The sequence below is a fragment of the Pelodiscus sinensis genome, chromosome 32 (genome assembly GCF_052426305.1).
Source record: "Pelodiscus sinensis isolate ZL-2025 chromosome 32, ASM5242630v1, whole genome shotgun sequence".
Taxonomy (NCBI): Eukaryota; Metazoa; Chordata; order Testudines; family Trionychidae; genus Pelodiscus; species Pelodiscus sinensis.
Window position 1 is genome coordinate 11,178,161 of NC_143083.1, and position 20,614 is coordinate 11,198,774.

The 20,614-nt window shown below is 54.8% G+C and overlaps 1 protein-coding gene across 4 annotated transcripts in view; it reads left to right on the forward strand.

Annotated features, from left to right (window-relative positions):
- Window positions 1-20,614, forward strand: part of MAST3 (microtubule associated serine/threonine kinase 3) — an 87,128-nt gene that overhangs the window by 50,769 nt on the left and 15,745 nt on the right. For all 4 annotated transcript variants that reach the window (XM_075902929.2, XM_075902927.2, XM_075902930.2 and 1 more), the window contains 15 exons: window positions 1,051-1,129; window positions 2,152-2,309; window positions 5,967-6,042; window positions 7,535-7,744; window positions 7,848-7,949; window positions 9,436-9,568; window positions 11,902-11,969; window positions 12,400-12,485; window positions 13,093-13,301; window positions 14,414-14,552; window positions 15,424-15,556; window positions 15,748-15,913; window positions 17,714-17,815; window positions 19,172-19,294; window positions 20,454-20,563. In XM_075902929.2, coding sequence (XP_075759044.2) covers window positions 1,051-1,129; window positions 2,152-2,309; window positions 5,967-6,042; window positions 7,535-7,744; window positions 7,848-7,949; window positions 9,436-9,568; window positions 11,902-11,969; window positions 12,400-12,485; window positions 13,093-13,301; window positions 14,414-14,552; window positions 15,424-15,556; window positions 15,748-15,913; window positions 17,714-17,815; window positions 19,172-19,294; window positions 20,454-20,563 — 1,894 coding nt within the window. The remainder of the gene's footprint in view (window positions 1-1,050; window positions 1,130-2,151; window positions 2,310-5,966; window positions 6,043-7,534; window positions 7,745-7,847; window positions 7,950-9,435; window positions 9,569-11,901; window positions 11,970-12,399; window positions 12,486-13,092; window positions 13,302-14,413; window positions 14,553-15,423; window positions 15,557-15,747; window positions 15,914-17,713; window positions 17,816-19,171; window positions 19,295-20,453; window positions 20,564-20,614) is intronic.

Below are 20,614 nucleotides of genomic sequence, written 5' to 3' on the forward strand. Positions count from 1 at the left end.
AGTGGCTAAGGATTCGGAGGCAGAGCCTGCAGTTTGGCTGGTGGATTGCGCTGGCTTGGCTGGACTGAACTATTTTCACCTTCATGTCTCTGTGTTAAGCTAAGGGCTCCGGGTGCTGCCCTCCCGTTGAGTCTGCGGCGCCTCCCTGGAGCATGTCCCCGTCTCGAACCGAGAGTCTCTCTGGTCGACTCCTGAGCAGAAGTCCCAGCATGAAGCAGGGTGGCTGAAACCCAGGGGCTTGGTCTCAAAGGCGGTGGGGCTGCGTGGCCTTTCCTAAAGAAACAGGGAGCCCCCGTTGGGGGTCTGCATTACTCCAGGGGCTCCTCCAAGAGACTGTAAAAGCTAGGGCCTGGCACGGGTCCTGTGGATCCGGGACAGCTGGGTTAGGCAGATGGGGAAACCGAGGCCGGGGGAGGTGGAGGGTGTCAGTGACGTCGGCAGAGCTCTCAGGTCCGTGGTCTGCTAGAAAACACTCCCAGCAAAAATAGCATCCTAGGGTTTAAATGTCTGGCATCGTGTTTCTAGCAGGGGGCGGGGAGGAGGCACATCCACTGCGTGTGTTCCCTTTGCATCCGCCCTTGGGAATAGTACCGTAAAATCCCAGGGGCCCAGCTTGGACAAGAGTTTAAAATCCCAGCCGAGCGTTTCCCCTCTGCCTAAGTGGCTTTGTGTGCACGCAGCCCGGGAAGAACGCAGGGTACAGCTGTCCCGTGGCTGCCGGCGCTCCGGGACGGTCACCCCGCTCGCAGGCTGAGGACAGCTCCCGTTCACAGGGACACACTCGGTCCCTGCACTGCAGCCGGGGACCTAACCTAGTTTCTAGGACTTGGCCATGCCGTTCCCCTTCGGCCATAGCGTGGCTTGCACGGAGCCGTGATTACTTGTGTCCGGAGGCATCAGGATACCTTTGGCGTAAGAGGCTTGGGGAGTGCAGCTGGCTGGGCCGGAGCGAGGGGCTGGGTCCAGCCCGCAGCGCTCTGGGCATTCAGTGTTCCTTTATTTGCATTTAAACACAGCTTTCTCAGGGTGACCCTGTGTTTCTTTTTGCAGGGCTGATGGCAGAAGGTGGTCACTGGCTTCACTACCCTCGTCTGGCTATGGGACTAACACCCCCAGTTCCACTGTCTCGGTAAAGCTCTCCAGCCGTCTGTAGCAGCAGAGGGAAATCTGAAATAGCTGAGTGTTATAGGGCAGGCCCTGGCCTGCCTCAGTTTCCCCATTCACTTGTTCCCAGAAATAATCTAAGCACTCCTTGAGTAGAAATCCAGCCTGGGTGCAAACAAAAGCCCGTTGTGCACAAACTGTGACAACACAAGTCCCCGCAGTCCACCGTGAACCTCTCTGGTGTGGGGCCCCTCCCCACCCCTCATCCCTGGGCAGGAGTGGCTTGAGGCCGGCTGCGGCAGCTGTTACCCCAGGCGGAAGACGCGATTGGCGCCCCTGCCTGCACCGCCGTCAGAGGCTCTGATGTAATCATGGGGCACCCCAGTGCCCTGTGACGTCATCATGGGGCTCCCGGACTGGTGGCGCCCTAGGCAACTGCCTAGTTTGCTTAGGCTCACGGGCCGCCCCTGTCCCTGGGCTTCTGGTAAGGCCCTTTGGCCTGAGCTGTACGTCCCAGAGAGCCAGCAGACATCTCCCTCTGCTGCCTTCTCTGGCACGGGTAGATCGGCAGGCCAGCCCCATCTGGCCTCCTTGCCCTTCTCAGCTTCCCTGACATGGGAACTAAGTCGGGTGGCTCGCTCCACTGTCTTCCTGACCATTCCCCATGGGCCTTGTGAACCCGGAGACCTTCTCCAGTCCCCTGGCGCCCACATCTGACTCCTCCAGTCCCGGTGCCTCTCTTAAGCCCAACTGGGAATCAGAGACTCTGGACTCGGTGTTGGGAGGCAGGTCAGAGCGGACCAGGGCAGCTCGGAATAGTGCCTGGTCGCGGGATGCGTGAAGCGGCGAATGCGATCTGTTCTTCGCGCTCGTGGGCAGCACGTTTGGGAGCGTTAGGAAAGAGCCAGGTTCACAGGCTGCCTGTCGGTATTTCCAGCTAGTCAGGGGTTCTGAGGCAGCTGCTCCGAACAGACGCTCTGTTTCCGTCCTGCTCCGCTGGAGGAGCTGAGCTGTCTCCTCACCGCTTGCCTTTGTTGTTCTGTCCAGTCATCTTCATCCTCCCAGGAGCGTCTGCACCAGCTACCGTACCAGCCCACCCCTGATGAGCTGCATTTCCTATCGAAGCATTTCCGCAGCACGGAGAGCGTCACGGACGAGGACGGGCGCCGTTCGCCCTGCCTGCGGCCACGATCCAGGAGCCTAAGGTAGAGACAACCTCGGGCGGCCCGTGGGGTGTGTGTGCAAGGAGGGGTGTGTGCTGTTGTGCCTGATAACTGTGACTGGTGCCGGTGAAGGAGGCATTTCATTGTCGTTGGGACTGGATTAGGCACAGCTAGCCCAGCACGCTCTGTCTGACGCAGGCTGGCACCAGCTGCTTCAGAAGCACGTGCAAGACGCCCCCACTAGTGGGCAGTTCTGGAGTAGCCCACGGGGCTGATGGTGTGAAACGTGGTGTGTTGCTACACGGACACTGTTCTGCAGAATTTCCCTGCAGAGCTTCCACGGATGGAAAATGGCAGGAATCTGATTCCAACCCACAGTGCAATAAATCTCAGGCTAACTGTGACAGGGTGAAATCACAATTCCCCTTGGCTTGTCTCCCCATGTGCTGATCATGCCACTGAGAGTCAACTTCCTGCTCTCTCGGGTTCCCCGTCCTGCTGGGCCAGATCCTCTTCTCTCCCCCCAGCCTGGCCACAGAGTTGGGCTTGCCACAGAAGCAACACACACACTGAGGAAGCAGTTCAGCTCGCAGAGGGGTCAGTTATAAGGACTCAGCACCTAGGAAACCAAGCCCCAAAAGGGATCAAAACCTACATCTTGCCCTGTGTAAAAGTTTTACACAGAGAAAGCTCATAAGGCTAGCTCACTTCACCAGTGAAAGAGTGAAAGCTGCACCAGTGAAAGATGCACACTGGTCGTTCCCTTTCTTCCTCCCCCCTCGGTAACAGTTATTTACACTGGTCCTGACAATAAACAAAAGTGCTTTTATGAAGTACAAACAGTAGGATTTAAGTGGTTGCGAGTGAAAACAGACAGATCAAAGTAAACTACTCAATTAAAATGAATAAAAAACCCTTAGCTAGGACTAATCCACTTAGAAACGTGTTACGTACAAATTCTTACCCTCAACAGCTGTTCTTATTTCAGGGATAAGCTTCAAATTAGAGTTGATCTTTAACTGTGACTTGAGTCTACAGCTTCTTTAAAGTTCTTTTGTATCCTCTTCGGGTGGGCCAGGCACTTTCCAAAGCCAGCTGAAGACAGAAGGCTGGTGGCTTCCCATTGCTTAAATAGACTTTCCCTCGGGGTGGGAAACTTTTGTTCCTTCCCCCATCCCCATGGAAAATTATCAGGTTCAAGATGGATTCCAGTATCAGGTGGCATGGACACATGTTTTTCTAGGACCAACCACAGTTTGGCTGTTGATCACCAAGTCATTAAGTTTCTGGGGTATCATTAACACATTTTAACTACAAACAGAGTCACACTTTGTATTTCTAACTTGACATATAAGAATGCTACATGCACAGAAATAGGATGTACAGCTCCAGCAGATTGTGGCTATAAGATTGATATGTGACATGCCCTGTTTTGCATACAGCATCTTTGAATTATGCATATTCATAAGGCAATTTTCATAAGGCATGGTGGGGGCGTTACATTAATCCTTTCACCTCTCGGGTGGCGCTCTTCTGGGCTTAGTTGACAGCCCCTGCACTTTTGTGACTGGGAACTGTTTACAGCTCCTGCTGTGTTGTTTTGTGTTGGGGACTTGTGCCTTCATGCAGACCCTTGGGTGGGTCACAGGAGATGGAGAGGTTGAGTTCTCAGTAGAAAGCCCAGATCCTGAGATCCAAACAGGGCATACCTGTGAATCGGGCCTTGCAGACCCTGCTGCAGGTCATCAGACTTCCAACCGAAAGATTGTTTTCAATCTGCGTATGGAACTGGATCGAAAAGCATTACGTGTATTAAATAAAAGCCAGGTGTTCTGGGTACACCTGTTTGCAATGTCTTTTCTCTTCCCTCCTCCCTGTTCTCCCCCAACTGTTGCTTTTTCTTACCCAGGGCCGCAGGCAGGCGTACAGCATTCTCAGAGATTTCAGACATGCCAGGTGTTTGTGTGTAGCTGCCTCTCTCTTTACGTTCCCTGCTTGCACGTAGGCGCATTGCATGGAAGTCCCAGGGAAGGTGCCACATGAGAGCGGAGACATGCAAACAAGAGAACCAGGCAGTTTCCTCCTCAACTTCTGCAGCTTACATTAGACTTCACATGCAGCCCCGCTATGGACAAAACATGTAGATCCCCGGAATTTGACAGTGCCCCTTCATAAACTTGCTGCGGAAATGCCAAGCAGTCGAGTTTCCATCCGTTGGTTGGTTCTCCCGTTGTCAAATGCAGCAAGTTTGCAACTCTGACGGGGGCTATTTCAGTTAAATACTTTCCCATTGTGGAATGTGTGTAGAGGCCTCATTTGTACCCAAGCGTCTCTTGGCTCTCATTGAGTGAGAGCTGTAATTGGTCCAAGGCTTTGTTGCCTGAAATTTCATTAAAATTAGATTAATTATCTCAGGGCTTTACGCATGGATGAATGTTTTACCAAAAAAACGCTGGTAATATGGCTGCTTTCCCTTGTCTATAGACGGTCCCAGGCTAAGCTGTGGCTTACTGCTTAGTTACTGAAATGAGAAAGGGGTGGGGAGGGGGTTGAAACTGGTTTTGATCTTGGCATTTGTTATAACTTGGTTAACGAGTTGGTAGCTGCTGCCTGTGACTGACTTTGTCTAGCAGGATAAAGATTCTAGTGGCGGCGTGGCCAGGGGAGAAGGAAGCGTCTGCTGAGTTGGCTAAAAAGAGAAACTATTCACATGAAGATCTCTCTGTGCCCTGCAAAACCAAGAATCGGGGTTTATGCCGCCGGCGGTGAAAAGGGACCCACAGTAGCAGATAGAGGGGCTCCGGGGGCGGGGGGTGTCACACTGCTGGCCTGCCTGGTGCCAGCATCTCTCCGGTGGCTGTCTGGAATACTAGCATTAGAGTGGGGGCTAGGACAGAAATTATAATGCTGAGGGGGGAGAGGACGAGGGATGAAAAATCCCGCCTAATTGGTTAAATTGCTTGTAGTACTAAAAGCGTGTTTAACTGATTAAAGGGGTGTGGGCGGGGCAGGGGCGCTCTAGTGGGGCTGGAGCACCCTTTCCCCCCACCTGCTGGAGTCAGGCTAGAGTGTCCCCTGCCATGGGGAGGGGCTGCTCTAGCCTGGCAGCTCCTGGCTCCCCCACGGGGGGCTGGGGGCTGCTCTTGGGTAACTGTTTAACCGGTTACCCATTAACATCCCTAGAGAGGACAACCCCTTTCTTGAAAGGAAACTGAAATGGATGCATTAGCCTCTCCGCTGTGGCTACCTAGATTCGGAACTCCCTTGGCTTACCGATGCCGTGTGTTTGGAGGGGGGAGTAGCTTATTGCGGACAGACCAGACAGCTGCCAGGCGGCCTCTTCTGCCTGCCAGTTTCTCCCCCGGAGAGGCGTGTGGGTGGAATAACAGCCAGGGGCGCAGATTGGGAACATGGTGGGAGGCGTTGGCAGGTCCAGAGGGGATGCTTTGGGTGGTGGGGAGCTGTGTTGGTGGGGGGGGGGGGGAGGGCAGAGAGGCAGGGGGAGCTTCAGGAGGTGTTGGAGGTGGAGAAGCCCTGAGGGAATTGTTGTCAGGATGCCGAGTGAATGTGCTTTAAGGGCTTGTGGAACGTGGCAGTTGAATAGAAAACAAACCGTGACGCGTGTTCCAAGGCGCTGAAGGCTGCGCAGAGCCCTAATTACTTGGTGTTCTGAAGAGACCCATGTTCTTCCCCCCCCAGCCCTGGACGGACAAGTGGAGCTTTTGATAATGAGATCGTTATGATGAATCACGTCTACAAGGAACGGTTCCCGAAGGTAACTGCCCGGAACTTGGAAAGATGATTCCAACATTGCGGCTCTTCGGCTTGTCGGTCTCCAGCAAAATCATTTCTGTTCTTTTCCTGGGACCCGCAGTGTGTGTTACAGGGACGGCGTGGGAGGGGCTGGAAAGCTGGGAACCCACACGTGGGGTCGGGGAGGGAGAGCAGAAGAGTCGTCATGTCAGCGAGGGGCATGTGTTACTGCAGCAGTGTGGAACGGTCTCAATACCCGCGTCTGGAGCCAGCTGTGGTTAAAACAGGGTCAGGGTCAGCATGCGAGGACTGGGCTGAGAGTTCCTCATGAAGCAATATCAGTGCAGTTAAAGCATCGTCTAGACTAGGGGGACATAACATCACAAAAGCAGGGCCACGCTCATTCTGGCTACTGGGACAGCTGCCTTGGTCCTAGGGCACCGTGACACAGCTCAGTCGCGTGCATAAGGGAGCATTCTTTCCAGCACGCCCTAGTGTCAGGATCCGTGCAATTATTTTGGATGCCACTGGCATGCTGCAGTCCGAAAGGACAGCCCAGGGCGTGCCTGCCTCCCGTTCTGGGATCGCTGGGTTCTGGGCTCGGGCGCTGCATTGCCTGGGCACAGCCGCTCGGAGTGAGCCTCGCTTCCGGCAGCAGACTCTGGTTTGTCAGAGGGCAAATTCCCAGCGGCAGGCCTGCCCGGGGAGATAACCGGAGCAGCAAGCCCCTTCGTTTTCTTCCTTCCTGTGAGTTCACGTGTTGCTACTTAAAGGGCTGGGGGGGGGGGGGGGGGAGAGGGGCGGATGAGCTGGCTGCACCGTGCCGGATCCCTGGGAAAGGACCTGGCTCTGATGCACTTTCCTACCGAGAGGCCTGAATAAGACGCAGTGGCCGGCCTGGCGTGCACTGGGGCGTTCAGCCGCTGGGGTAGCTGCCCCCCTGCACGCCTCCGCTGGTGCAAAGCGCCATAGCTCCAAGCTCGCTCCAGCTGAGGATGGCCCCTAGTAGGGATGTGAATGTGGACCCGTTGAAACAATTAACCGGGTTCATTGGTTAGTCCTAACGGTTACATGCAGCTTCCCCCCCCCCCACTCCGTTGCTGCTTCTGTATCAGAGGTGGGGGGGAGGTGGGAGCTGACTCCCTTAAAGTGACCACCTGCCGCATGCTGGCTCCTGCAGAGCTGCCCGCCCTCCCCGCTGGCGCTGCTGCCTCACACAGAGCAGCAGCACGGTGGGGAGAGGAGGGTCCAGGCAGGAGCCGGTGCTCGCAGGGAGCCGGCTTCCCACAAGCACCAGCTCCCACCTGGCCCCCCCACATGTAACTTTCCGCGGTTCCACGTTTTCAGAACTAAACGCGTTTTCACATCCCTAGTAGAAACGAGTTGCGCTTGAGCAGGCCCTGGCTTGCGCCGGGGCAGCGCACGGGCGGCAGGAGCGGGCGGGCGCCGGGTCGGCCGTGCTGCCGGCTCACACCCGAAGGTGGATTCATGCGGTCGCCTGCTCCGCCCCACAGGCCACAGCGCAGATGGAGGAGCGCCTGCAGGGCACCATCACCAGCTACTCCTCGAGCAGCACGCTGCCCCTTGCCGACGGCGTGCTGGGCTTCATCCACCACCAGATCATCGAGCTGGCCCGAGACTGCCTGGCCAAGTCCCAGCAGGCGCTCATCACTTCGCGCTACTTCATGGAGCTGCAAGAGAAGCTGGAGAAGATGCTCCATGATGTGAGTGCCTGGGAGTGCGCCCTGCCCCGCCCCGCCCTGCCCCGCCCCTTGGCCCTACCCCCAACGGGCTGTTCGGTGACCTGGTCCTTTGTCTCCCTTACAGGCCCAGGAGCGTTCGGAGAGCGAGGAAGTGAGGTTCATTGACCAGCTGGTTAGGAAGCTGCTGCTGATAATATCCCGCCCTGCCCGCCTTCTGGAGTGCTTGGTAAGGGGTACTGACCGCGGGCGCAGGTCTGTCCCGGGGATGCCAGGGCAGGGAAGAGCTTGTTACTCAGGGAGTCAGACTCATTTCCAGCAGAACAGCTTGATCCCCATTCGTGCACCCCGCAAGTGAACAGCCGTGCAGCTGCTCCGTCGTGTGCACAGCGACCGAGTCACCCTGCTCAAGCTTCACCGAACTCGCCATCCCGGCGCCTGGGCGTCAGCCTCACCGCTGGGGTGGAGAGAGGAGATGGAGATCTTTAGATCCAGGGGTCTGCAACCGATGGCTCTCAAGCTAAATATGGTTCAGTATGGAACCTAATCTGGCTCTCCGGTCACTCCCAAAATGCAGGCAACTTTTTAAATTAAAAGGAAAAATTCATTCAAAATTTAAAAAACGTGTAATGATTCCTGTAGCTTGAATGCGGCATGAATCTGAATTTGACCAGCTATGATGTCAACTTCAAAGAAATGTGTGAACGGAAGCAGAAGTCCCCTTAATAGCATCAATGACACAGACTTTATTTATTAATCATCATGTCAATTACCAGTAATATTAAGTTGTATATTTTCAGTCATGCAAATGGGCGTTCTCATACTGGCTATTTGTTGACCACTTGTTCTGAATTTTAATGTAGTTTAGCTCTTTGCTTTGGAAAGGTTTCCGGCCCCTGGGTTAAGGAATATTACAGAACAGGACGGTGCTGGGTTTCCTAGTGAGGTGGGAATGTCTTATCTGTTTTTCTTTTCTTGTCCGTCTCTAGCTTTTATCCATTACGCTTAACCTCCAACACACATTCTCCTTGGGTTATTAATTCACCTTGAAAATGTAGTTATCTGTGGTACGTTTCCAAATCTCTCCCAATAGGGTTTGCCCGGGAATCGTTTTAGTGCCTCAGAGCTGAAAAGAGTAGTGTGATACACCACCTCTGCCCCTGAATTCTGGGGCGTGGGCACGTGGCTGGCTTTTTGCAAGGAGAGATTATACTGGAAACACAGATCAGGGGAGCTAGAGTTCTCCTGCGGAGTTCTGATGCCCTGGTAGCATCCTGTAACTCCAGACTGAAAAGGAACCGAGTCAGTGGTAGACACTCAGATTCCTTTGGAGAATAGGCACACGCCTGTGAGCTGTAGCGGGGGAAGCCAACCCATTTAACAAAGAGAGCAGAAACAGCGGTGGAAAAAACGCGAAGAGCCGCACCGGAATTGTCAAGGGGGAGGGGAAAGGAGGCTGCCCCTTTAAGAAACAAGCTTATGTTTTTTGGCCATATCAGGTGCCTATCGACGGCTGTCCTCTTGGGCCATTTTGAATTGCCGCACAGGGGAGCCAGGGGTTGGGGAGGGGACTGTTTTGGGGGGCTCAGGAGCAGCTTCACGTGCTGCACTTTTGGGGGAGAAGAGCCACATGCGGCTCGCGAGCCACGGGTTGGCCACCCTGATCTAGGGACTCAGAACTTGCTTCTTGACTGTGCTTGTTCTTCTTTGGCTAGGAGTTTGATCCTGAGGAATTCTATCATCTTCTGGAAGCCGTGGAAGGACATGCTAAAGTAGGCCAAGGAATAAAAACGGATATCCCGCGGTACATCATCAGCCAGCTGGGGCTTGCCAAGGACCCTCTGGAGGGTAGGGATGTTTTACAGCTGTTGGACTGTATCCGACTGACCAGGCAGGGGATAGGGAGCCTCTCCGGCCTGGCTGCTGGCAGTTACCGTGTGTTGGAAGGTCTCTGCTACTCCCAGGCTAGATCCCAAAAGCCACCAGGCTGGTTAACGTTAGCGGTAGCTTAGCTGATGTCCTCGGCCAAGGAAGGAGAACTGAACAGGCTCTCCCCAGGGCGGTACTTCCAGGGTAAGCTGGGTGGTGTCTTGGCAACATGGTGTGACGGCGCGATGGGGTTCCCCCGTCTCCTGCACCCCGAAATGGCACAAACAGACTGCACCAGCCGGTGGAATAGAGGAAGTTTATTGCCTCTCCAGGATACAGCACAGCACAGATGTAGTCTGGTCACAGAGCTGGGCTAGGATGCCTCAGGCCCCCTTGAGATGGGGGAGACTGGGCCCCTAAACTCCAGTCCCTTTCCCTAGGCTGTCTCCTCCATGCTTCCAGCCAGCAACTCACTAACCCCCTTCCAGCCCTGCCCCCCAGCCAGGGCAGCATTCCACCTTCCTTTGTTCCTCTCCATGGGGGGTGTCTGGCCACTGGTTTGCATAGTGACTCATCCTGTTTTGCTGGGTCGTGGTACCCACAGCAACCAGTGGGGGTTACCCCAGAGCCAGCAGCATAGAAACCAGCCAGGTACCCCCACTACGTCACACATGGTGAGGAGATGTTTGTGCTGCCCAGACAGACAGAGAGCTGGTTGATCCAGCACCTCTCGCTGCTGGGCACAGAGCTGTACCTGCCCTGTGAAACAAACCAAAGCAGATCAATCACCATACAGCCAGCCCGTCAGCTCTAGGCCTTTGACCTTGGTGTTTCCCCGGGGCTGCCCTTCCCCTTGGGTGAGGTGACGGTGCAGATGTTTGGTACCGTGCATCAGGCAATGACCCCAGCCCCACAGGGTGGGCGAGTGCACTGCCAAGAGGGCCTTTGTCCTTTCACCTGACGTGCTATTTAACGTGCAAGCCCTGCACTCCCCAAATCCATGTTCACCAAGAGTACAACCTGCAATGTTAATTGCCTGAGCGTTAAGGTTCCTACAGCATCTTAAACACAGCTTCCAGTTCCTTGCATGCTGCACTGGATTAGAGGCTTATGAGCTCTCAGACCAACAGGTAGCTCTTTCTTCAGCAAATTGTGCCTCATGCCGATTGGAACAAGCCTGGCAATTGTGCCTCTTCGGTCGCGTGGTAGCGAGGATTCAGATGGCTTGATGGCCTGTCAAAGTGCTAAAACAGTCTGTGCAGGGGCAAAAGGGCATCCGCATCCACTCCCCCACCCCCGTCCATGCCTGAACTCGGGCACTGGAGTGGGATGTGCATTCCAGGACTGTGGCCAAGCCTGTTCATGCCAGAACCAAATTCTCCTTCATTATCGCCCGCGGCATATGAAATACTGTAGATTACATTCGAGAACACTTAATCCGTGGGAAGCCAAGGCCTGTGGGGGAGTCGTAACCCTTGAAGAACACACAGGACTGTGCCGAGGAGATAGAATTGTATGGCTGTTTAACCCCTGGAGGACCTGGAAGAGCGTACAACAGAAGCACACAAACAGTTGCTTGGGCTCCAGGCAGGCAGATATCAGAGGCTGGGCCCACAGAGTTGTTTATGGGGATCTGCAGAAACAGCTGAACACAGTGTGGGACATGGACAGTGATACGCCTGTTAGTGATGCAGGCTCCAGAGAGCCTGAAATGTCTGAGTGATACCTGTGAGTCTGGCTTGAACGTTCCCTAGGGGGAGCTGCGCCCGGGCGCGCCGAGGGGTGGGTGCGAGAGAGAAGTTACTCAAGTTACTTGACAATGGCAGAGGCTTGATGAGGGCAAAGCTTGGTGACTCTTCTTTCTGCAGGCTGGTTTGCCGACCCCACGTAGATAGCAGCCTGGCACCGCCCATTGAGCAGTCAGAATATAGGCTGCAGAAGCAGTGTGTGTGCAGCAAACCCAGGCAGCATGGTGGAAGTAGGCCAGGAAAAGCATCTCCGCAGCTTGTGGTGAGGCTGGCACTGAAGTTGCTCAGTGAATTTGCGTGAGGCCTCTCGTGTGCAGATGGCACCTTCTGCTTGCCCAGAAGAAGCTGCAGCAGCCGGAGCAAGCCTGTGTCTGGAAAAGGTCGATTTTCTAACCCAAAAACTCTGCTGCGGAAGGGAGCGGTGTACAAATCTCAGTGAAGTTCCTTAATCCGGGGTAGCTCGGTTTCAGTTCCTCCCTCCTCCGAAACAGCGGCAGCGCGTTGGATCTTCTGTTGAATTCCTGACGGCTCGCTCTTCCCTTTTTTTTTTTTTTTTCCCTGCAGAAATGGTTCAGCTGGATCATTTGGATAGCGGGCCCACCGTGACCTCCGAGAATGACAGCTCCCATGAGGTAAAGCCATCGGCCCGAGTTAGTGTTCGCATTTGTTTGGTGTCCTTGGCCTCTGTTTGTCAGAGGCTGGAGAGAGATGGCAGAAGACAAATTGCTTGATCGTGTCTTCGGTCCACCCTCTCTGGGGCACCTGGTGCTGGCCAGTCGGCAGACAGGCTACTGGGCTAGAAGGACCTTGGTCTGACCCAGTACGGCCGCTCTTACGTTCTTATTTCTCACCCAGCTTCTCTGACGTGTAGCCAATTAACTCTTGGCCTCCGGCATACAGACCAGGCGCTGCCTTGTTCCTGGGGAGCCGGGGGCGTGAATTGTCCATCTGTGGAGGGTAGCCGAGCGAGTGTTCCCCAATGCTAGCCAGTTGTGGAGCCTACGCTGCCTGTATAGTCACTGTGCCAGGAGGGCAAACCACTCTTGTGTGTGTCTCATGCAGAGCCGGGCCTCGGCTGCCACCTCTCGGCGGAAACCCTGTGAGAGCGACTTTGAGACCATCAAACTGATCAGCAATGGGGCCTATGGGTAAGTGGGAGAGGGGGCTCGGAGGCTGAGCAGTCCACCAATCGCAACCGCACACACTGGCCGCTTTTGGCCAGCGATCTTAAGTGTGAACGAATCCCCCACGCACGGGGCTGGGTGTGAGCAAGCCCAGCTGCCCTGGGAAGACGGCACCGTGCCGGTGAGGGCAGAGAGCAGGTCCTGGCGCCTCGCTTACTGTGTCGGTCTTGGCACGTTAGCTCGACTCCATTGAGTGGGTCGTTGCAGCCACTGCCCATCAATCCTTCTGGCGAGTGGCGGCTGGCCGCCTCCGACGATGGCGCCTGCCTTACGGCTGGGGTCGTAAATCACGCCAGTGATCCATCAGCTGGAGCCGGCTGGCCGCCCGTTTGGAAATGCCCGTTGCACGTGGGAAGCGCGGTGATTGGCACATTAGCGGCTGACCTCCAGCAATCCCCTGGCAGAGTCCTGAGTGCTCATGCCGGGAACTGCTCAGCGCTTCGCAAGCATTTTGAAGCAACAAGTCTAGCTGTCCTGGCTCATACGCTAGACAGGAGCTGCGGGAGCCCCGTGCACTCAGTAAGGAACCCTGCAGCCGGGCGGGTGCTGTCATTGCTTTCTCCCCTCCTAGGGCGGTGTATCTGGTGAGGCACCGGGAGACCAGGCAGCGCTTTGCTATAAAGAAAATTAACAAGCAAAACCTCATTCTGCGGAACCAGATCCAGCAGGTGTTCGTGGAGAGAGACATCCTCACCTTCGCCGAGAACCCCTTCGTGGTCAGCATGTTCTGCTCCTTTGAAACCAGAAGGCACCTGTGCATGGTGATGGAGTACGTGGAAGGTGAGAGCCAAGGGCTGAGCGGCAGCTTTACAGCGTGCTGGTTAAAAGCAGATTTACAATCACTCCGGTGCCCAGCATTCCCCATATACTGTGTGCTTGGACAGATTCAAATGCCACCCCATTGATTAGCAGAGCGCCCCCAGCCGGCAGCGTAGGTTTCTGTTGGTGGTGCGCCTCTGCATGAACCTTGGTGCACAGAACAAAATGTATTTCACTTGTGGATGGAAAAAGTTGGAGGGAGCAGGAAAGCTGTTGCAGGGCAGGAAATCGAAGTTCCCCAAAGTGAAGGCTGCAGCCTGAGAATCCCAGGAGCTCTCCCAGGCCTCTTGGTGCCGGATGTGGGACAGCGTGCTGCCCTCAGCCCCCCACGCCTGGCCTGTTCCTGAAATAATGGAAAATCCTCCTTTCTCTGCGAAGCAGAGACTCAAAAGCCATCCACTGCCTGTTGCGCGAGGAGCTTGGCCTGTGCGCACAGCCGGAAGACGGGTGCTCCTTAGTGCTGCCCTGTCTCTGCCTCGGGTCTCCCGTCCTGTAAAATAAGGTGGTTCATGGCTCCTCCCTGCGTGCTGCTAGCATTGCTTGTGTGGGGGGGAGCGGTGACGGTCACTGGCTTTGCTTTGGAAGACAGCGAATTAAAAATGCCGCCCTGCTTTACTCTAGCCACCTTTCGGAAGCAGTTCTGTGGTGGGGGATTTAATCTGGGGTGTGTCCCAAACACATCACAACCAGGCATTTGCCAGTCTTTGAGCTGCTGCGGTGCCCTCCTCCCCCCATGCTACGGTGGCCTCTAGTGCTCAGCTCGTACCAGTGCAGCACCCCAAAATCGGGGTGCCGAGCGATGCCTGGAGCAGAGCAGCAGGGGCTGGCAGACAGGTGGCCACGCAGGGCCAGGAAGGAAGGCTTTTCTGCCCGGCGCAATTGGCCAGATATCCTTTCCCCCCTTAATAGCATCAGCTTGTGGGTACTCAGGGGCAGTACCCAGGGTTGGCTGGTCAGGGCTCTGGTTTGGTGTAGGGAGTCCTACAGTCTGGTGGAGAAAAGGCTGCTTGAAACCCTGCCAGCTGCCTGCCGCACCGTTGGTTGTGGTTCATGGCGCGTTTGCATTTCTGTAGGTGGGGACTGTGCCACGTTACTGAAGAACATGGGCCCCCTGCCGGTTGACATGGCCCGGATGTACTTTGCAGAGACTGTGCTGGCTCTGGAATATCTCCACAACTACGGGATTGTGCACCGGGACCTGAAGCCTGACAAGTAAGGGCAGGAAGGGGGTGGTCAGAGGGTTGTAGGAGCCTGGGCAAGAGGCTGTTCGGTTCTAAAGTGGGGAGGGAAAAGGAGGATTCCCCATGCGGGGGATGAGATGACTCAGCCTGAAGCAACTCCCAGGTCAAGACCATGGCATGAGCTGAGAACAGCTGGCCTCTTCAGTGTCATTCTCCGTGCGGGGTCCTGAGTCAACCGAGTAACATCGTTGCCAAAAAAGCAAACGTCATTCTGGGAGGCATTTGCAGGACGTGAGCAAGACGCGAGAAGTTGTTCTTCTGCTTGACTCCATGTTGATTTAGGCCTCAACTAAAGTTCCGTGTCCAGTTCTGGGCCTCACATTTCAGGAAAGATGGGAACAAATTGGGGAGGGTCCAGAGAAGAGCAACAAAAATGATGAAGGGTCTAGAAAACATGACCTGTGAGGGAAGAGTGAAAGAACTGGGCTTGTTTAGTCTGGAAAAGAGAAGACTGAGAGGGGACATATCAGCTTTCAAGTATCTAAAGGTTATTACAAGGAGAACAATAAAAAATTATTCTCCTTATCCTCTGAGGATAGGACAAGAAGCAATGGGCTTAAATTGCTGCAAGGGAGGTTTAGGTTGGACATTAGGAAAAACTTCCTACCTGTCAGGGTGGTTAAACGCTGGAATAAATTGCCTAGGGGGGTTGTGGAATCTCCATTGTTGAAGGTATTTAAGAGCAGGTTAGACAAATACTTGACAAGGAATGTCTAGATGGTGCTTGGTCCTGCCACGAGGGCAGGGGACTGGACTCGATGGCCCCTCAAGGTCCTTTCTAGTTCTATGATTCTGCTCAGGGGTGAGCCAGCGAGATTGTGTGTACGTCTTCTCTCCTGCAGCTTGTTAATCACTTCCATGGGCCACATCAAGCTGACAGACTTTGGCCTGTCCAAGATTGGGCTGATGAACATGACCACGAACTTGTATGAGGGGCACATCGAGAAGGACACTCGGGAGTTCATGGACAAGCAGGTATGTCCAGAATCTGTCGGCTCAGATCTCGTGGGGCCCTTGGTTCAAACCATCTCTCTTGGTCCCGGGGGGAGGGTGGGAATGCTGTATCCATATCTCCCCATCTCAGGGAGCCAGCATGGCTCTGCCCATGCTGCAGCAGTCCCTGGGGTGCAGCGGGTCCAGCATTGCGAACATCTCTTGGAATGCAGGTGTGCGGCACGCCCGAGTACATCGCGCCCGAGGTGATCTTAATCCAAGGCTACGGGAAGCCCGTTGATTGGTGGGCCATGGGCATCATCCTGTACGAGTTCCTCGTGGGCTGCGTCCCCTTCTTCGGAGACACCCCAGAAGAGCTCTTTGGACAGGTGATTAGCGGTAGGTCTCTAGAAGTGGCCACCTTGAGTCCACCCTCTTGTCTTGCTTCCGGGAGCTTTCTGGGTCTGGGTGTTCCTGGCCCTTCTTTGGCTTGGCAGCACCAGGTTGGCCATTGGGATCCCCAGTTGAGCCCTGTTTCCCGGTCTGTTTTGGCCCCAGATCACAGCTGCACTGAATGTTCATCGGCATGAAATTTGGCCCTTTTGGAGCCTCTTCCATCCACGGTCCTCGAAGGGCTTGACAGATGCTCACGGATGAACATTTGCCTGCAGAAGCAGCAGTGCAGGGGGGCAGGTGGGAGCCGATTTTCACAGGGAGCTGGTTTTTAAGTCAGGTCCCCACAAGCAACGGTTCCCAAGGAGCCACCTGTCTCTCCCCCCCACCACGCATTGCTGCTTCTGTATCTGAGGCAGCTGGGTGGGGGGAGGGCGGGAGCCAATGCTCATGGCTCCCCCTCGTGTACTAGCTCCTTAGCGTGTGGCTGGCTGGCAGGTGGCAAGCACTGGGCCAGGCCTTTAGTCTTTTGGACTCATTCGCTGGCCCCAAGGAGGTTGGGAGCCACTAAAGTAACAGATTCCTTTTGACTCCAGGCAAAGGAGGAAGGACAGCGTGTTCCCTCCTCGGGCCAGGATGAGGAAAAGCAATCTGTTAGGAAGCTGGCTCAGGAGAATGCATAGCCCAACCGCAACCAGCCCTGCGATGCTATTCCTTAGCCTGCCGTGCCCTCCAACGAGGGCTGGGCCACAGGGATGTTTCATCACGTGGTTTAGACATGAGTGTTGTAGTGTAGGGGAGCCAAGTCTGGCCGGGTCTGTGCTCCCTTCCCAGGCTTTGGGGGAAGCGTTGGTTGCAGGGCTGTCATTGTACAGCCGGCCTTTCACTGGTCTCTTTTGATGGCTGCTTCGCTTTTCCTTTCATAGTAACTCTTCTGATTAGGTTGTGGGGCGTCACCACATACCACAGCGCCTTATGATGAGTGAGTCACTGAGAGAGCTGTGCTGTCGCTTTAAAGTCATTGAGTGTGACCACGGAAGTGCTGGCTTTCCCAGAGCTAGGGGACTAGTACATGCAAAAATAACTTCCCTAGCAAAGGTACTTTGCCTTAGGTCCCCAAGTCCTAATGACCTTCAACTCATGCCTCACTCCGACCCAAGTAGGACGCCCCCTGCAGCCAGGAGGGCAGAGGCCTGGGGTCTGAGGGGCTTGTAGGGAAAACCAAGCCATGAATTGACAGCCTCCTGCCCCCTCCTAGTCTGGCCAGCCTTGGGGTGTCCCACTGCAGTAGCTATGGGGGTTCCCGTGGAATGGTGAGTTAGGTTATATCTACACTGAACGCTTATTTCGAAAGAACTCATGCTATTTTGAAATAACAGAGTACAGGTCTACACAGCAAGCCCCTGATTCCGAATAATTTTGAAATTACGGGCTGCTTACTCCGACTTCTGTAACCCTGCTTCCATGCGGAGTAAGGGAAGTCGAAGAGAGAGCGCTCTTCCTGCTGTGTAGACAGTGCCAAAAGCCGAGTTGAAGTTGTGTATCTTAATTCGACCTTACCCTGCAGTGTAGACGTACCCTTCGTTACAAGTTTTCGGATGGTGTCTCTATCGGGGATGGTCTAGACGGTGCTTGGTCCTGCAGTGAGGGCAGAGGACTGGACTCGATGACCTCTTGAGGTCCCTTCCAGTTCTAGTGTTCTAAGGTTCTAGACTCCTATCCGCTTTCTGCCCTGGCTGTTGGGATGCAAACAGCCTTTTGCTCTCAAGGGAGGAGGCCACCTTGTGATTTCCCATGTCATTTCAGATGAAATAATGTGGCCGGAAGGTGATGAAGCTCTTCCTGCCGACGCTCAGGATTTGATCACGAGGTTGCTGAGGCACTGCCCGCTGGAACGCTTAGGCACCGGTATGTGCGTACTGTCCCCTACTTGGCCGCTTACATCCCCTAGGCATGCTCAGCTGGGAGAAGGCTGGAGGGGCCCTGTCTGATCAGCATTTGCCGGTTCAATAGATGGCTTCCCTAAGCAATTCAGCATATGTCCGGAATGTTTATAAGAGCTCCTCTGTAGCATCTGGCTCACGTGGTACTGCCCATCTCACCCTTGAGCATAGCTTTTCTATTAACCGTATTCTGCCGTGGGGGTAGCAACACCCCCTCCTCTCGTGGGCTGTGTCTACACTGGCCACTTATTCCGGAAAATCAGCCGCTTTTCCAGAATAACTTGCCTGCTGTCTACACTGGCCCCTTGAATTTCCGGAAAAGCACTGACGATCTACTGTAAAATCATCAGTGCTTTTCCGGAAAAACTATGCTGCTCCCATTCAGGCAAAAGTCCTTTTCCGTAAAACTGTTCCGGAAAAGGGCCAGTGTAGACAGCACAGATTTCTTTTCCGCAAAAAAGCCCCGATCGCGAAAATGACCATCGGTGCTTTTTTGCGGAAAAGCACGTCTACATTGGCACGGACGCTTTTCCGGAAAAAGTGCTTTTCCGGAAAAGCATCCTGCCAATGTAGACGTGCTTTTTCCGGAAATACTTATAACGGAAAACTGTTCCGTTTTAAGCATTTCCGGAAAAGGGTGCCAGTGTAGACGTAGCCCAGGTGTGCACTCCCCTGAGGAATCTAGGCAGTGCTGGAGGGGATTAAAGCATGGTCCTGCTGCCTCATGCCCACCTGCAGTTGGAAACCTGTAGCAGCTGTCAGTAATTTATGGCATATTGCAGCGTTAGGGTCTCTGTCTCAGAGTCCTGGTTCCCGCCTCGCTTGCTGCCTGCCTTTCATTTCACCTTCCACATTTGCCAGCTAGGCATGGTTGTGACCTCTCTGTTATGTACACAGCCCAGGGCATAGCTATGGTTCTGTGCCACTGCATTTCCCAGCCTTCGTATCCTGCTCCGGCCACCGCTCACTGCCCTCAGCCTGGCTCATGAGAGAGCTCCAACCCTAACATGGGCAGCAGGCCAGATCCCGCCTCCGTTCCTGCCCCAGAGCTCTGTCAGTCTCAAGGAATTGCTCTGGATTTCTCTGGAGGAGCAGCCAAGAGCAGAGTCTGTCCCGTTGTTGGATGTGCCATGGAGGCCTTGCCGGTTGGGATTGGTTTGGGAACCTGAATCCCGACGAGTTCCGTTCTAGCCAAGCCATGTGCACTGGGGGTCGGATAAAAATACAACGGTTTCCTAAGTGAGCACGTCGTAGGCTGGGAGCAGCACCTGGCCTGAGCTCCTGCCTAGTCTAACCTATGTGTTCCTGTGCTGGACACCAGGTGGTGCCCATGAGGTGAAGCAGCACTCCTTCTTCTACAACCTGGACTGGAACGGGCTGCTGCGGCAGAAGGCTGAATTCATTCCGCAGCTGGAAGCCGAGGACGACACCAGTTACTTTGACAGTAAGGCCAGTTCTTGCTCCTTTCTCCTCATTGGCTCCGTCGTCCCAGCAGTGAGGCTGGGTTGAATTCTTCGGAACAAAGAAACCCTCTCCGGGATGCGATGGGCCAGCCCCTGACTGACTTAGCTGTAGAAATGAATGAGGCTGTGTGGAGTCACATTCTCCTGGTCGTTCCTCAGGTGGTAGGGCCTCCTGGTGCACCAGCTCCTTAGGTTTGCTCTTGTTTTGCACAGCCGTCGGGGATGGGGGCTGCCTGCCAGGCACGGCGGGAGGGACTTGCAGATCAGGCTGAGTGCAGAGGGCTGCATTTGTGGGATTTTGCACTGTTACTGGTGCTGCTGCTAAGACTGAAAACAAGCCCCAAGGTGATGGTTCCTCTGGCACCAACGTGTAAGAGAGAGGCTTTCTGGCAGCACGTTGTTTTGCTCCCCTCAGCTGCTTTGGGAAGTGGAAAAGGAACATCTGTGCGTTCCTGCTGGGAACATCCAGCCCTCAGAGATGTGTGTAGAGGAAAATGTATCCTGCCCTGCCTGCCAGATAGCATTGCTCCTCAGGCACCCACATCGCTGGCAAAAACATGGTGCATCCGGGTGAAAGCCGGAGTTAAATAACCGTGCTGAGCGCACAGTAGCCTGAGACTCACTGGGGGTCGTAAAATGCATCGTCGTGATCTAAGTAGAGATTGGATGTATTTAAAGCATGTTCTGGTTTCGTGCTGAGGGAGCATGGGACTTGCCGAACCAGGTCGGACCCATGGCCCAGCTAGTCCAGGATTCTGTCTAACATTGGTCAGTGCCAGGCACTTCACAGGAAGCTGCAAGAAACCGCATCCCTCTTCTCGAGAGACTGGCATAAGCCCTGTGAGCGTTAATGGATGTGAGCTTTCCCTTCCCTTCCCAAATGTTTGAGCATAAGCCAAAGAAAATAACTTTCACTTCTGTCCCAGGGCTGGCCTGGGATTTGAACGTTGGCACAGTAAGCCAGAGGCCTACCCCCGTCCCACTTGGGCAGCGGGGCCCCTCTGCTCTGGTGCCCCCGTGATGGTATCCCTGCGTCAGCCTCTGTTGTTTTCCGTAAATGGTGGGTGCGGCCAAGTGGCTGGGCTTGCAGCCCCCTGGAGGAGAGACCCACCCTGCGGCATTGTCGCTTCTTGCTTTCAGCTCGCTCCGAAAGGTACCGCCACCTGGGCTCCGAGGATGAGGAAACGAATGATGAGGAATCCTCCGTGGAAATTGGCCAGTTCTCCTCCTGCTCTCACCGCTTCAGCAAGGTATTGGGAGGCTCCCGGTGGACGTGGGGCTTTTAAAGAGACCCTTCTCCC